Raw genomic sequence first — 18,352 nt, forward strand, 5'->3', positions numbered from 1 at the left:
TCCAGCACAGAAACATTTTAAAATATTTATTTTTTTCCCCATGGATGTTTTTCACATCATTTGCCACTGGACAGCACAGGCTGCCATTATGTTTCATTACAGTGATCCCTCGCTATATCGCGCTTCGCCTTTCGCGGCTTCACTCCATCGCGGATTTTATATGTAAGCATATTTAAATATATATCGCGGATTTTTTGCTGGTTCGCGGATTTCTGCGGACAATGGGTCTTTTAATTTCTGGTACATGCTTCCTCAGTTGGTTTGCCCAGTTGATTTCATACAAGGGACACTATTGGCAGATGGCTGAGAAGCTACCCAACTTACTTTTCTCTGTCTCTCTTGCGCTGACTTTCTCTGATCCTGACGTAGGGGGGCTGAGCAGGGGGGCTGTTCGCACACCTAGACGATACGGACGCTCGTCTAAAAATGCTGAAAGATTATCTTCACGTTGCTATCTTTTGTGCAGCTGCTTCCTGAAACGACATGCTGTACGGTGCTTCGCATACTTAAAAGCTCGAAGGGCACGTATTGATTTTTGACTGAAAAACAATCTCTCTCTCTCTCTCTCTCTCTCTCTGACGGAGGGGGTGTGAGCTGCCGCCTTCAACAGCTTTGTGCCGCGGTGCTTCGCATACTTAAAAGCCAAACAGCCCTATTGATTTGTTTGCTAGAGATTGTTTTCTCTATCTATGTGACATTCTGTGCTCCTGACACGCACTCCTTTGAAGAGGAAGATATGTTTGCATTCTTTTAATTGTGAGATGGAACTGTCATCTCTGTCTTGTCATGGAGCACAGTTTAAACTTTTGAAAAAGAGACAAATGTTTGTTTGCAGTGTTTGAATAACGTTTCTGTCTCTCTACAACCTCCTGTGTTTCTGCGCAAATCTGTGACCCAAGCATGACAATATAAAAATAACCATATAAACATATGGTTTCTACTTCGCGGATTTTCTTATTTCGCGGGTGGCTCTGGAACGCAACCCCCGCGATGGAGGAGGGATTACTGTATAGCAAAATCCCCGCACTTCGCAGGGGCGAATATGGTATTGCAAACTAGGGATGCACCGATACCGAAACGGGTATCTGGTATCGGCCTCGATACCACATTTTCTAAAGTACTCATACTCGTTAAAAGTCCCTTGATACCGGGGACCGATACCACGGTCTGAGAAATGTCTATGTTTGAGCGGCGTGTAAGGGGTTAATCACAGGCGCCGAGTGCCCGCCCCCAGGCCCCGGCTGCAGCTCAGAGCGGGGAGAAGGCGAGGCGAGACATGTCTGCCGTGTGGAACTATTTCAAAGTGAATGAAGACGACAAAAAAAAGGCGGACTGCAAATTGTGCTCAGCGAAATTGTCCAGAGGAGGCTCAAAAGGTAGCGCATTTAACACAAGTAATTTAATCAAGCACCTAAAATCCCAACACGACAACGAGTACAAAGAGTTTACCCACGCTTCTAAACCAACACAACCCACGCTGCAGCAAACTCTTGCAAGACAAGAGAAAATGTCCAGAGACAATCCACGTGCTGTGAAAATAACACAGGCAATTATCGAGTACATTGCATTGAGTGACCAGCCACTCTCGGAGGTAGAAAATGTGGGATTCCTGCGTCTCCTCCATGTTCTGGAGCCCAGATATGATGTCCCAAGCCACCGCTACATGACTGACATGGAGCTGCCTAAACTAAGCGACTCCGTGAAAAAACATATCCACAGCCTACTGTAAGCCTCCTCTGCGTTTAGTTTCACCACGGATATTTGGACAAGCAGTGTTAGCCTCGTGTCGCTAATTAGCCTAACCTCCCAGTGGATAGACGAGAGTTTGACGCCGCAACGAGCCATATTACATGCGAAACAATTCCGCGGCTCGCACACCAGCCAGGCTATAGCGCATGTGTTTGAGGAAATGCTCCAGACATGGGGTATACCTAAAACATCAGTACATGTTGTGCTTCGTGACAATGCCAAAAACATGATTAAAGCCATGAATGACGCAGGGCTCCCAAGTCTGCCGTGTGTCGCGCACACGCTCCAACTGGCTGTTCACGAGGGCTTATTAGCACAGAGGAGCATAGCTGATGCTATAGCAGTGGGGCGGAAAATAGTTGGGCATTTTAAACATTCCGCCTTAGCCTACTCCCGCCTCGAGGACATTCAGGGACAGCTCAACCAGCCAATAAAGAGACTGCAGCAGGACGTACAGACGCGCTGGAACAGCACATATTACATGCTCCAGACCCTCATTGAGCAAAAGCGAGTGCTGGGGGTGTATGTGTCCGAGCATGAACTCCCGGACTATCTCACCGCTCACCAATGGGCTCTTATGGAGAAGACTGTTGCCATCCTCGCCCCCTTTGAGGAACTAACTAAAAAAGTGAGCAGCTACGACGCACTAGCCTCTGATGTCATCCCAGCTGTGACTGTGCTAGTGAGACATCTAAACAGAGAAACAGACGAGGACCACGGCGTCAAGACAATGAAAGCAACCTTACTGGCAGCTGTCAAGAAGCGCTTCAGTGACGTCGAGACCAACCCACTGTACTTCATCTCCACCATACTTGACCCAAGGTAAAGTCTGTGTGCTACAGGTATTCAATGATAAACTACAGTACTAAATGTAAGATTAATTTCCATCTGAAATATTATATTATATTTTTGTAACTAAAATACACAAATACAAATGTATGCAATATATATAATATGAAATATATTTCCCTTATTTACTACCAGAAAGCCAAATGGCTGGCATTTGTGACAGTGGTTTAGGGGAAACTAAAATCAGTCCTATTTTTCCACATATTAATACATTCATGAATTTTGTTCAGGTATAAAGATCGCTTCTTCTCCAACAACACTGCTCCGGAGGCCAAGCTGCACCTGAAGCAGGAGCTGCAGATGATGTCCAGAGCTGAGGCAGAGGGGAGTCGGGCAGAAGCTGCAGAACCTCCTGCTAAACTGTTCCTCAAGGCCCAGGCCAGCACTAGCAGCAGTCTGGACCCTGTATTTGAAGAAATCGCTAAGAAGCAGCCCCAGGCAGCACAGCCGCTGGCAGCAGGTGCTGCCATTGAGCTCAACACATACCTCGGAGAGGCCCCAAGCCCTCGTGAAGACAGTCCTCTGAAGTACTGGGGTGTCAACAAAATCAGGTTCCCCACTTTGGCTAAAATGGCCCAGAAATACCTCTCAGCCCCATGTAGCAGTGTGGAAAGGCTTTTTAGCTCAGTGTCACACATTATAGATGAAAACATAAACAGGCTGACTGCTGATAATGCAGAAAAGCTACTTTTCTTAAAAAAAAACCTGCCACTCACTTTTTCTAAATAGGCTCCATTAAGTGAGTCGTCTTAGACTTGATGTTAATACCTACCTCAGTTGCACTGACTGCCACAGTTCTATGTTGGTGGATGTTGTTAGTTTATTCAAATATTGTGCACTAAATAGCAAAGATATTTATTAATGCCCCTTGTGTTGTCCAAAGCGGCAGAGTTTACAACAAATTGAAAAAAATACTTGAGTTGCACTGTCACTGTTTAAATTTTTTTTTATAATTATTTATTTTGTAATATGTTGCATACAACATGCTTTTCATTTTAAATAAATGTTCTTAATTCCAAACTAGTCCCTTGTTTTTTTTGTTAAATTATATGACTAAAGCTGTTACCTGTAAATTTAAATCATGTTTTTATTAAGTACTCGGTATCGGCGAGTACTGAAATGCAAGTACTCGTACTCGTTTTCCAAAAAAGTGGTATCGGTGCATCCCTATTGCAAACGGCAGCGGGAGCGTTTCTATAAACTTAATTTAAAGTTACGGTTTATACCGTGCTTTGTTTCATATTCTTTTCCTACCTTATCAATTGTGTAATGTGTTTTTTGAACAGGTTTGATTCATCAAAGTGATCACTCCTGCTGCGTTCAGTCACTTCACGTGAGCCGCTCTCGTGTGATGTTGCGATGTCCACGGGTTTATTTAATGTTAGCTAAGACCCGGCAGTTAAAAGTTTCTCGCTACAGCAATTTTAACTCTGTTACAAAGTGATCCAAACTCTCGTTTATATCTCGTGTCTTCTCATTAAACTTGTATCTCGCGAATATGGCATTGCAAATGGCAGCGGGAGCGTTTGTATAAAGGTAATTTAAACTTTCGGTTTACACCATGCCCGGCAGTTAAAAGTTTCTCGCTACAGCAATTTTAACTCTGTTACAAAGTGATCGAAACTCTCGTTTATACCTCGTGTCTTCTCATTAAACTTGTATCTCGCGAATATGGCATTGCAAACGGCAGCGGGAGCGTTTCTATAAAGTTAATTTAAGGTTACGGTTTACACCGTGCTTTTTTATACCTCGTGTCTTCTCATTAAACTTGTATCTCGCGAATATGGTATTGCAAACGGCAGTGGGAGCGTTTCTATAAACTTAATTTAAACTTACGGTTTACACCGTGCTTTTTTATACCTCGTGTCTTATGAAGATGCTTGTATGCGTCACTCACTCACTTCTTATTGTTTCGCTGCCTTGTCAATTGTGTAATGAATGTTTTCTTCAGCGCTCTTTGGGGCTCCTCCTTCTTTTCTACGTACTGAGTTCACAGTCAGTTCACGTGATTACGTGGGAGGCATGATGACGTGATACGCAACCCCCGCAACCCCGCCTCCCACGGCCAGCGAGTTGCAGTCCATTACTGTATATGGACAAAAAAGAGTTTCCATTTATGACCGTTACGCTTTGAATTTCGAAATGAAACCTGCCTAACTTTTGTAAGTAAGCTGGGAGGGAGGGAGGGAGGGAGGGGGAGAGGGAGAGAGAGAGAGAGAGAGAGAGAGAGAGAGAGAGAGAGAGAGAGAGAGAGAGTGAGAGAGTGAGTGAGTGAGTGAGTGAGTGAGTGAGTGAGTGAGTGAGTGAGTGAGTGAGTGAGTGAGGGCTTTGCCTTTTATTAGTATAGATTTAGTGTTCCCCAATTCATTTTTAGCAATAAGGTATGTTGCTTTAGCAGCCTCATTGCATCTACTAACATATTAGATATCCTTACCTTCCAGCAGTCTGCCTCATGCTTCACAGGGGCATTATGAGTTGAAACGCATGCATGTCAGGCAAAGGTGGAATTTTTGAAAAAGTAACTGATTCGTTTTAGTTTGGTAAGATACTGAACAACGGATTTCATTATCACTATAAAACTACCTGAAAAAAAAGCTAGTTACCTTCTATAATTTCACCTGGTACAGTATTGCCTGTGTGAAATCCTATGTTCGCCTTACATATGTGTGGTTTTCCTTTCAAATCTCAGATATGCTGGTCAGGCTAATTGACAATAGCATGTTGTCACTGTGGGTGTGTGCACAAGTGTGCACACTTTGCAATTAAACAATCACATCCATTTTACTTCTCCCTTTCTTTTTTACCATTTATTTTTAAAACGATTCTCATGTCCTTGAAAATCTTCCCACGACCTTCTCACTGGCTTTAACACAAATGTTGCAATAAATCATTTGTTTAACTTTATCATAACTAAGTCAAGCAAATGCTTGAAGGCACAAAGTTCTGAAAAGCCATTCAGACCTGTTTAAGGAGGATTAATGGAACATATACAGTAGCATCTGCTCTCATGCATACAATAGTTACTTCACTCACTACCTTTTATCCAGCCGTGATGGCCATGTGCTTTGATGAAGGAATATAAAGGCATGTTCTCTAAAGATGTAATTAAGAAATGTTTCAACACCATATCAAAATTTTGCCACACATCAACTTGAAATTACTAATTTTTGGTGTCTATCACTAAAGATTAATTAACTGATGGATGCAATTTTTTTTGTTGCTTTTACACCCATTTCAGTTTCAGGCTGAAGTTCTACATGAAATACATTATCAGATGATGCATATATAAGAAAAGCATAATAGGGTATGCTCATGCAGTTTCTGAGCAAGACACTGATGGGTTAAAAAAAATTATCAATTTAAATTCTTTTTTTTTTTAATCCTTAGTGTTTATTTCTAAAATTACAGTACATAGTATTATATAGTAAGAAAAATGTACCAAGGTGCAATATTGGTAATCAGACACTAGAATTATTCTTTGCAACTGTCAAGATGACCAGAATAAACATAACTTTTTCCAACAAACTTGAGAAATTCAGGGTCGCAGGGGGCCAGAATATTTCACTGCTGCTTTGGAACCAGTCTGTCCCAGGTTATGTAACTAAAATTAAAGTACTTATATTCAGATGTCTGGTGGTTCAAAAGACATTGTTTAGGAATACTTACAAGACCAGGCTACATTGCACATTGTTTACACATAAAGTGGAATATAGTATTCAAATAAGTTTTCAAATATTGCTGGATCACAAGTTATACTTTTACATCATTTTGATGAGCAACAGGAAATTTTTTAAACAATAAAAATCACTGATTTGAAAAGAATTTAAGACCCTGTTCTCTGGCTGCTTGCAGGTTTTGATGTGGAAGAAACTGCTGAAAGATCCATGGAGTTTAGTGGCCTAGAAGGGATTAATGGGGCAGTCACCCTAGAAAAGCTCTCCCTACACATGAGAGGACAGCAAGAAAGTAATTTGTATTCAGGATCAGTAATCTTCAGACAAACTTGCCAGAGAGCAATATTATACGTAACAGCTAGATCTTGTGATTAGAGCTGCTAAATGATGGTGACTTTTCAGTTCAATTAAATTCTCAATTTGTACCAGATGATCGGATATTCAATTCGAAATAATAACACCTGTGACTTTTTCAAAAAATGTATTTTCCAAACAAGTTAACAAGTCTGCCTCGTTAAACTAATTTTCAATACACTGCAATAAACTAGGTGTTTTGAAACAGGGTGGCTGTAACAGCTGAGGTTAACATTCTTAAAAAATATAGCCAAATTTTAAAGATTGCCTTTAAATTATTTGTTTTGTTTGGGAAAACAGTTGACATATCAAATTCAAAACAGACTGCTGACACATATGTGATTAAATGTTGTTTGATATCATAAGGCCAGGGGTTCTCAACCATTAATATTGACACCCCCTACCCACGGCCCCAGGAATTGAATGTTTTGAAATACCACAATGTGTTCAGTCTTACATTTTTAAGTGCTGAACCCTAATTAGGCACAAACAACTAAAGTTGATGTTTCTTAAACCCCACCATCCCTAATACTGTATTTTGGGTTATAACAAGTGATTACTGATAGTTTTTGTGTAGGCATACTTTTTTTAAATTTTTCCCCATATAAAACATATTATACAGTGAACAGTATAAAATGTAATTCAGAAACAAAATAATTTTACACAATTTACATACTACTTCAGATCAAAAATAGAACAAAATAACTCCAAGTTAATGTGCAGGCGGAGTCTGATTCTTGGCTATACCCTTTAGGTTCTGTATTTATTTTTAAAGGAAGGATGAAGGCCCCTGAACGTTGACATGAAACAAAAGCTTTCCATTGGTGATTAATATTAAATAACATTAAAATGTAATATTAGATACATTTACTTTATGATTATTAATTGTTAACATTCATCTTTGTTCCTCATTGCATATTCTTCTGCATTAGTCTGACGATTTCTGCAAATGCTATACAAATGACGGCACACTAAAAACGTTTACCAAAACTCAAAATACAGAATTGTAATGTTGGTGGATTGGACCTGAGAGAGAAACAGAGACACACACTGAGAACTTCTCACTGAGGAGAGGAGGGGTGAGAAAGATGACATTCATTTTTTAAAATGCTCTTTTTTGCAAAAATCCCTTGGTTTTGGCACATGGTTTATCGAATCTGGGAAGTTGCAAAGAGGAGAGGAGCAAGAGTGCGGGATTACCTCAGACCGCAATTAAGCAGAGGGAGACTGAATTAGCATGGGAGGGTGCTGCATAATGAAAAGGAAAACAAGGTGAGATGGGAGAGATTGGAATGAAGTGTTGCAGCATGGAGCAGAGCTGTGGAACTGAAGCAAAGCTGAGCACAGAGAAACAAGATCAGCTGGTGTGTTTTTTAATGACACTTTTTCCCTATGGCGAATTCTGGATACGTTCACAGGTACCGCTTGAGCCCACAGCTGTAGTTAATAACTACACTGACATAAGAACTAGTTTAAAGCAACACCTGAAAAACATTTTGAATGATATTTATTTAAAATAGAATTAGTACAAGCTCAAATCAGCAAATTCTCAATTGAAAAGAATCACTAAAGTAAATTAATATTTATTAAAGGAATACTCCATCCAACAGAGAAGAATTGCTTGTTACAGTTCAGTACATCATGCTCACCATGAGATGAGATGGTAGCCTACGGTAAACATGATTTGCTTTCCTGCAAAGAACTGTTCATCTTCTGTCTGACAGTAGATCATGAAACAAACTGTATTTTGTCTTCATGTAGAAAGGGTGACTAAACAAGCTGTTAGTCATTTACAAATAATTTTTCTTTTGGTAGGAAAATCATTCAACATATTTAAAAAAATTGGAGATTTATCAACTACTGTACTTTAGTTTCTTGAAAATCTATTTTCAACACATCGATTCAAAAAACAGAACTGTCGTGAATGAGCTCTATAAAATCGCTATATCGATTTAATGTAATGGCTCTACTTGTGATGAAATGAAATAAAGATTAAAATTTAAAGACAAAATTCGAAGCACAGCCAAAACACCATCTGCACCAATCGAAAAATTACATGCAGGGAAGTATGAAGGTGGCTGCAAGACTGGGCAAGCTACAAGGTAAAAAAAAAAAAGAAAATGAATGGAGAACAGTTCTAGAAAAAATATTGTGAGAAGGCTTATTTTAGCCTGGCAAAAAACAAAGGTTGGAAGAGTATTTATCTTTCAGGAGAACACTGAACCGAACTCATATAAGAGATACCTGACATAAAAATCACTCAGCAAACAGCAAGACAGCTCACTTCACCTTAAGATGTTTTTAATAAGCATGTGACCAGCAGGAAACACACAATTTTTACACCAATTCTAAGTGGGGAAGAACTGGTGGTATCATTCGCTATAGTGTAATTATGATTCTGTTTAACTCTTAGCCTTTTGCATTTAATGGAAAATATTAACTACCAGAAGTTGCAATATTGTGATTAGTAGCTAAGTAGTAATACAGCCTGATACGGCTTGACAATGGAAAAAGACTTTAAATCAGAATGACTCAAACCCAATAATAATTTGCAAGAGTGAAACAATTTTAAGACCATGTTAAGAGACATACACATAAACATTTTGTAGATGAACAATGATGGGCTAATAATAATAAATATATGGGAGGAGGCCCTCTTCAGAAGAATACTACAACCATTTCTGTGAAGTAAAGCAACAAATTTGTTTATAAGATCTCAATATGTGAATGCTGGAATTGTTATACCTATTTCTATTTCTTTAGAATATTTCACATTGTCCTTCCAATGAATACTAAAATAACGTTTGACCATACTGTAAATGTATGTACATGTGTACACATTATCTTCAGCAAGTACAAATACACAAGTTTACTTTGAACAGAGGGTTGGAATTCATCCTCTTTCTAATTATACAATAGTCAAAAGAAATACCCATGACAGTTGCCCATGAAATATTACTATCAGCTGTCATATACTACACTGTCAAATGGTGTTCAAAATAAGGTAAAAAAAGTTTAAATGTGATTTACTTACTTTTATAAACAATGCATCATTAGAACATTATACTTTCATTTTCATGCACGTCTGAGAATGCAAATCAAATATTAGTAGTTTAATAAAGATTTGTAATGCAACTTTAAAATTATATCAGCTCTCAAACATATGCTGAGTGCAAAATTTCATCCTGATCAAGGTCAGTGGTAACAGGCAGCAACACGTGCAAAGCAAATCCCTGGAATGTTATTCAGCACATCACAGAGAACACAAATATTCTGTTGTTTGTACAATACAGCCAAACTTCTCATCTACATGCTGTGGAATTGTGAGAGATTCTAAATGAGAATTTTTTTATTTTTTTTTTTTAAATGAAACTTCCACCTGCAGCTAAAGTCACTTCAGTACACAAGCAATTCGCCATGCTGCTGTTTAGATCTGGCAGTGCCAAGATGATGGTGTCTGTGCCCAAAAAGAAGCAGCCTTTGGTTTCAGTCTGTAACAGTCAGTGTGAAATTTTGATACCTGTAAAAGATATTGCTGAAGGCATATCAACAGTCACGCAAACGCTGGTGAAAAATGTCTTCTTGGTATCTTGCTGTCACTTGAATTTTTTGCTGTTCAGTTTCATTCTTGAATAAAAGCACACTTGTTTCGTTATACCTTTGCGAAAGTGTTTATTTTATACTAGCTGTGTAAGCCTGTATTCCATGGCATAGCGTTTTCAAAAAGTGACGTTTTCATGAATGAATGTCTGTATGTGCGTGAGAGAGGCAAAGACAGATTCAATTTCATTCAAGTGGTTACTGGAATATAAAATAAACACTTTCACAAAGGTATAACGAAACAAGAGTGCTTTTATTCAAGAGTAAAACGGAAAAACAAAAAATTCAAGTGACAACAAGATACCCAGAAGACATGATTCACCAGCATTTGTGTGTCTGCTTATATTCCTTCAATAATGTCTTTAACAGGTAGCAAAACTTTACACCGCCTGTTACAGACTGAAATCAAAGACATACACCATCAGCATGACGAATTGCTCACATACTGAAGTGACTATAGCTGCAGATGGAAGTCCCATTTTACTGTTGTGTTGCGGTGTAGCAGTCTATTAGGCAGCGAAAGCGCTGTGAAGAAGCTGTCTGTTGTTATGGTCCTGCCTTTGTCCAGTCTGGTAGAAGTCACGGGACATTGTATCTTTGATTGCCGGTACAACAAATACTTCTGAGCAGGGGCCTCATGTATAACGGCGTGCGTAGAACTCACACTAAAACATGGTGTAAGCACAAAAACAGGATTGTGCGTACGCACAGAAAAATCCAGATGCAGGAATCTGTGAGCACACAAACTTTCACGTTCTTCCACTACATATATCCCGATCAGCGTGAAAAGTAACGCACGTGCACGCATCTTCTGTCCCGCCCCAACTCCTCCCAGAATTACGCCTCTTTGAATATGCAAATCAATATAAATAGCCTTCTGTGAAAAGACAATGGGAAAAGCACGGGGGAAAATATAAGAATTTCAGCGAATACCAAGTGGAGGCAAAGGAAAAACGTACTATTTGTTGGTTTAAACAGTGGTATAAATCAACAAAAGGAAGTTGATCAAGTGACAGAGTGTCAGAGAAACTCGAAAGATCGAGTTCACAAAGTCGCACAGTGCCCGAAATAAAAAAGAAATCACATATCAAAGTCGCGTGAAAAGGTAAGTCGTAGCCCACCATCTGAGTGTCATATGAAAGCTTATTAGGATACAGACAAAAAAAAAATAGGCACACAGTGGGGGAAAAAAAGCACAAAATGTCAACTTTAATCTCGAAATTTCCACTTTAATCACGTAGTGTATTTTGCCAATAAAGTAGAACATCATAAACTTCATTTTACTAGTTTCTCAAGTAGCACGTTAAATGCTTTGTTATGTGTTTGATCTTCTATGTGCTCTATGTGTGTGAATCACTACGTGCTTCCGTTCTTTCTCTTTCTCAGACAGGACACAGAATCCATTACATCCGAGATGTTACAGCTCTCTGAATAATTAAAATACTGAGATGTATACGTGATATCATTTTCATGATGATAGGAATGAAAGCATGTTATTAAACATGGGAACACGGTGGCGCAGTGATTGTTGATATCTCACGCAAGAGGCTTGCTGCGCCATGTGCGACCTTCGATGAAATAATTTATTACAGAAGTACTGTCTCTTTCAAACGTACTAACCTCCAATTCCTGTCCTTACTTTTCTTTCTCCAAACACCCAATCGCCACACAATCAGCTCTGTAATAGACGTTAAGCCATTTGTAAGCTTAGAACGCCGATTCTTCAAAACTTTTAAGGAACATTGAAATATCTTCGTAGTACATGTTTAATTATACTATTCGTCTATCCTTCCAGTGTCGCGTCTGCACCAGCAAGAATACAGCGCAAGGCAGGAGCTATCCGTGAACTAGCTACACGCTGCGGCACCGTGTCCTCACATGTTTAATTATTAACAATACAGATTATTTAAATGAAGTTAAAGTTTTATCTGTATACTATAAGCAACATATTTTGCTGCATTTCATCTTAAAAATGATATTGTCATCATACGCGCTTTATAAAGTAGCGCAGGTTGTGCAATATTATAACTGTAGTGTAAGTTTACAGTGAGGTGATTGTACTTATAAGTACAAACAGTTCTACAAGGAGCACTTGATGGACTGATTGAGTGCGTTTATAGTTCTTGGGATGAAACTGTTTCTGAAATGCGAGGTCCGTACAGGAAAGGCTTTGACGCTTTTTGCCGTGCTTGAGGTAATGTGTACTTGAAACTGTATACTGATAATTCTCTTTCCGATCAGCTGCTGCTGTGATTCACACTCAGATACAGTGATATAAATACTCCGAGTGGTGCAGTGAGAGTAATATGGAAAAAGATGATCCGCAGTGGCAACCCTTAACGGGAGCAGCAAAAAGAAGAACAAGATGCAGTGAGCGGAACAACGCTAAAGCAGTTATGGTATTTGGAATACTATGGCTATTCCCTGGACCATTATATTGCTACAGGTAAAATACAATCAGATGCATTACACTAATAAACAATATGCAGTTAATTTCAGTGTATTTATAAAGCCGCGTCAGGAATGTGGAGCTAAGAAAGAAAGGATGAGCACACACGAACAGTAGCACTGCTTTGACGCTGGGTGCCGCCAGTCTGCAAAACCGAGCGGAGAAATTGCGTACGCCAAGGTATGAGTTACCGTGGAAATGTGCGTGGCTTTACACCAAGTTTAGGTTTTATACATCGCGATTTGAGCGTGGAAACATTCGTACGCAACATTTCTGTGCGTATGCACCGTTTATACATGAGGCCCCAGGTCTCAAACCCAGGATTTGGTCTAAAGTCTTCACATATTATACACTTCACATAATTATTAGTATAAAATGGAAAAAGTTTCTGCTTTAGGTATGTGTTCAGCATTTCTTGCCTCGTATTTCCTTTCATCTGACACTTTGCTTATGGCAGCAGACTCTGGACAAACTAGCATATTAATTCTGTTAGACCTCAGTGCAGCATTTGACACAGTCAGACATAACATCCTACTGTCCAGAATGGAGAACATGCTGGGTATCTCTGGCACTGCCCTCCAGTGGTTCAAGTCCTATCTGACTGATAGGCAAGAGTTTGTTAGTCTTGGCAACAGCAGATCCAACTCCGTGCCAGTCACACAAGGAGTCCCTCAGGGCTCTGTCCTTGGTCCTCTGCTTTTCTGTATTTATATGCTTCACCTTGGCCATATTATCCGTAGTTATGGATTGGGTTATCATTTTTATGCAGATGATACCCAGCTCTACTTCAATGTTAAAAGTGGAACTTCATCAGAGCTTTCTCAGCTCACAACCTGCCTTAGTGAAATTAAAACCTGGATGGAGCAGAACTCTTTAAAATTAAATTGCAATAAAACTGAACTCCTGCAAATTGGGACTAAAATGCAACTTAATAAAATGAGGTCCTTCCCAGTCCATCTTGGCAGTGATCTCATCAGACCTGCCTCTACTGTAAAAAATCTTGGTGTCATTTTTGATTCCTCCCTCACTTATTCCGCCCACATAAATCACATTAAGAAACTTTCTTACTTTCACCTCCGTAACATATCCCGTGTTCGCTCCTTCCTCTCCTTCTCTAATGCTGAGAAACTTGTCCATGCTTTTATCACATCCCGCATCGATTATTGTAATTCCCTACTGGCAGGTGCCCCTTCTAATCTTATATCACAGCTCCAGCTTATTCAAAACTCAGCTGCAAGAGTCCTTACTCGAACCAGCAGCAGCAAGCACATCACACCCATCCTGCTCCGTCTTCACTGGTTCCCTGTGTCCTACAGAATCGAATATAAAATCCTGCTAATAACCTACAAAGCTTTAAATAACCTCGCACCAAACTACATCAGTGACCTCCTCCATCACTATATGCCTGCCCGCCCACTAAGGTCCTCTGATTCTGGTTATCTTGTTGTGCCCCTCACTAATCTACACTCTATGGGTGACAGGGCCTTCAGCTGTATAGCGCCCAGACTCTGGAATGACCTACCAAAATTAATCAGGTCAGCTGACTCCATGAATTCTTTTAAAAAACAACTCAAAACTCATCTGTTCAGGAAGGCTTTTAGCTCTATTTGACTTTATTACCCTTCTCTCAGTTTACTTCTCTGTCAAGATGCCAATGTAACCTGTATGTGTGTGCTAGACCATCAATTATGTTGTCTGTTTTTTTTTTTCAGAATTTACTGTCTTAATCTTCTTTATTTATTTATCTGGTTTGTACAATGCTATATACTGTATATTCTGCCATTCTTTATTATATTCTGTAAGTGCCTTGAGCATGGGAAAGGCGCTATATAAATAAAATGTATTATTATTATTACTTACCCAGATCTTTGTAGACACGGAACACACATGAAATGTATGTATTCCAAATAACAATATACTGTATTATTTACCCTATACAACTCCAGGAACCTCAACCACACAGATAAGGTGTCTTTGCTTGAGCTGGGAGAACTTTTTGCCCGAGTTGAGCTTCATCAAGGTGGGGGATGGGACCACAGGCTGTTTGCTGCTTATGCTGATCTACACATTTACAAAACAAAAGACGCAGATGGAGAGGTGCAAAGGGATTTAAGGTCAACTGGGATTACGAGTTTTTTCGTAGGATTCAGGGATTTTTATCTGTATAATATAATAAGCATATAATAAACCGCATGAGAGCAGTTCAAATAGGCAGCATGTCTGAGGCAGCGTGTACTAGATGCTGTATACCAATAATTCTCTTTCCAATCAGCTGCTGTAGATCTGTGATTCCACACTCAGATACAGTGATATTAATACTCTGGGTGGTGCAGTGAGAGTAATATGGAAAAAGATGATCTGCTGTGGCAACCCCTAACGGGAGCAGCTGAAAGAATTAGAAGAAGAAGGTGCAGTGAGAGTAACAACGCTAAAGCAGCTATGGTATTTGGAATACTTTGGCTATCCCGTGGACCATTATATTGTTACAGGTTAATTACAATCAGATGCCTTAAACAAATAAACAATATGCAGTTAATTTCAGTGTATATGATAAAGCCGCGTCAGGGATGTGGATCTAAAAAAGAAAGGGAAACCACACTTGAACAAAAGCACTGCTTTGACACTGGGTTCTGCCAGTTTGCAAAACCGAGCGGAGAACTTGCGTATGCCAGGGTTTTAGCTAGCGTGAAAATGTGCTTGGCTTTATGTGAAGTTTAGGCTTTATACATCACGATTTGAGTGTGGAAACGGGAGTACGCAACATTTTTGTACGTACACACTGTTTACACATTAGGCCCCAGGGATCCCAAACTCCGGTCCTGGAGAGCCTCATTGGATGCTGGTTTTCATTCTAACCCTTTTCTTAATTAGTGACCAGTTTTTGCTGCTAATTAAGTACTTTTCCTTTCATTTTAATTGACTTGTTTTTTTAAGATTTGTTCCCCTGAATTGCTTCATTTCTTTCCTTAAATGGCACCCAAACAGAAATGAAATGTGAAGTGAGTGAGCCAACAGAAGACCAACTAAGTCAGGGCATACTCCAACCAGTTGTGTAATTAGGTGCCGATTGACCCGTTCTTTAATTCCATGCTCACTGCTGCTGTCATTGTGCAATAGCATACATTTCTGAAATTGTTGATCTCTTTTCTGAGAGAACTTTTAAAATGTTTTGGAGATCTGAGCAGATCAACATTCCTGATCGTCATCTTTCTTTATTTTCAGATATTGTATGATGGACACAGCATGCTGGTCATGTTTGGCTCATTATAGTTTGGCTGCCAATTAAGGAAAAAGAAACAGTTAAGGGGGGTGAACCTTCAAGAGCAAGTCAATTGAAATTAATTCAAAAGAGGTCACTAATTGAGAAAAGGGTTAGAATGAAAATCTGTAGCCACTGTGGCCCTCCAGGACCAGAGAAGGGCACCCCTGGTCTACGCAGTGCTGATATCAGATACAGCCAGATACAGCCTCTTGCACCCCACCAAATTAAAAGTGAATATTGAAAGTAAGGTTTTATATATTCAACTCTCCGAGTGAAGCAGAAAAAGAGCTAAGCAGACTGATCCCAGCATCGTTTTGAAAAATGATCATGAGTCATACCATGTTCTGCAAGGAAAATACGATTCTGCTTGCAACTTGGACTATATAACTATACATTTTATTTCCTTTTCAGTTACCTTTCCCTTTTTTTTCTATCCATCTATCCTTCTAGTGTCGCGCCAGCCCCAGCATCTCTTTCACACATTACATTCAAACCTTGCATTGTATTTTGATATTTATGAATGTCAATACTTGTTATCTTAAATGATAGTTGGGTAACTACTTGATGGATATACCACTATTTCAAAGCTGTTTTTACTGTTAGTATTTATGTTTTATCTTGTATTACAGAAAAAGACACAATATTGTTCATTTCAGTAATGGAGGTATTTCAATAAAAAGTCATTGCAAGGAATTCCATTTTTTGCCACTGTATGGAAAGGTATCATGTATTGCATTGGTATCAAATACAAACATTATTGTATCGTGACATCCTTAATCTTGAATGCATTTGAAGAGAAACATTCAGGGACACTAACATAAAAGGGAGAGCGAGAAACCTTTGAGGGTGCAATGGGACAGACAACCCTGGCACCCGCAATGGTCACTGACCCTTCTCCTTGTAAAGGTAGTGAGGCCAAAGAGGGCATAGCAGAGGTAGCACCTACCCATACTCGGGAGATAGTAAATGGAATTGTGTTTTCCCTCTATGCCAGCAACTGGAGACAAATAAAGGCTTTGGTGACAGCTGACAGAGGAAGTTCTAGCCTGGTGTCCCTAAAGCAAATGGACCACCACCCAACTGCAGAGGGGATTTTTAAAGCTGCCTCCATGGCAGAGGCCAGTTGAACACAGAATTTGAACTGAAAGAAGATACAAACATGGGTACATATTTGCTGAATTTACTTGCTTAGTATAATTACATATTTACTTTTCATGGTCTAGTTTCTCATGAGAAAACGTTTGCATCTACCCAGTTTAGACTGACCTTTGTATTTGGTAAACAGCACACACAACTATTCTACATGTTCGTAAAGTAGTTTTTGTTGACATGGACATGGATGTCTCCATGGCATTATGAAATGTGACACCCTGTTCATTTTTTTGCCTTTTATAGTGGTTTACTGAAGGTTATGAACCTCGGGAATATTAATAACTTTTTTTTTTTTAACCAAAATTGTAAGCGGGCAATTGTGGCCCTCAATGACTGAAATCCAATAACATTTCATCTTATCAGAGTAAAGAAATACTCATTTAGTCTTAAAAATAGCAGAAAAAATAACCAGGGTACAGCTGCATTTTCTTTTATCATAAAAAAAACTACAGTTTAAATAACTAGTTATTTTACTAAAGGCCTTTATGTAAAAAATACAATGTTGCCTGAATTTGCACTTTGTAGCCCCTCATTTCAATCAGTGATCCATAATAATCCTTTGGTTATGAGGATAGTACTGTATAACAGGAAAGTCACTATGCCCTGACACAATGACTATTAATCTTTTCAACCACTCCACTTGCACTTGTGGACCACACTTTGTGAACCACTGATATAATTTACCACCGTAATGGTTTACCTAACTTTAATAAGGTAGTTAGCTACCTAAATTAAACCATTCACAAACCATTACAACAAAGGTCCCGAGATGTTTGCTTAAATGGTGCCAGAGAGCCACATTTTTATTTTTTTCCGACCTTTCACAAAATTATCAGCAGCAATAGCACTACTATAAAGAAAAGCTTGGCAAGCCTCACAATACCACTTTAGATAGTTTTATCAGCACACACTTCTAGTCTAAGCCAATGTAACTTTCACATTTCAGTGATGGGTAAATTGACCTGTTAAATAGTTATGGGTTGTTGCATTGGTGATTACTGTACTGTCCATGTTTGCAACAGGTTTTCACAGCAGCTTGTCATACAACAAAGTCATCCATTTTGCACACAATAGCCTTTAAACAGTCAACATGTAAAGGCAAGAGATGGTGAAAGTGTTAAAGAAAACATAACAGAAGATGGAACTGGAGTGTTGAGTTTTTAGTATACTAATGACAGTCACAGATACTAAATTCTTATTAATACTATTGAGAATTATAATTTTTTTAAACTTAATGTCCATTAAGGAGAAAACTTCCATTTG

General features: G+C 39.2%; 2 protein-coding genes across 3 annotated transcripts in view; one reads left to right on the forward strand and one right to left on the reverse strand.

The window, feature by feature from the left end:
• tbl1x (transducin beta like 1 X-linked) overlaps window positions 1–18,352 on the reverse strand; it is a 320,024-nt gene that overhangs the window by 248,202 nt on the left and 53,470 nt on the right. The window lies entirely within an intron of this gene.
• On the forward strand, window positions 1,689–16,596 carry LOC127527568 (zinc finger BED domain-containing protein 4-like). The gene is made up of 5 exons (XM_051926669.1): window positions 1,689–2,571; window positions 2,829–3,196; window positions 6,451–6,564; window positions 10,012–10,211; window positions 16,567–16,596. Exons 1-5 carry the CDS (start codon window positions 1,910–1,912, stop codon window positions 16,594–16,596), a joined length of 1,374 nt encoding a protein of 457 aa, XP_051782629.1. The 5' UTR covers window positions 1,689–1,909.

Source organism: Erpetoichthys calabaricus, chromosome 4, assembly GCF_900747795.2.
Source record: "Erpetoichthys calabaricus chromosome 4, fErpCal1.3, whole genome shotgun sequence".
Taxonomy (NCBI): Eukaryota; Metazoa; Chordata; class Cladistia; order Polypteriformes; family Polypteridae; genus Erpetoichthys; species Erpetoichthys calabaricus.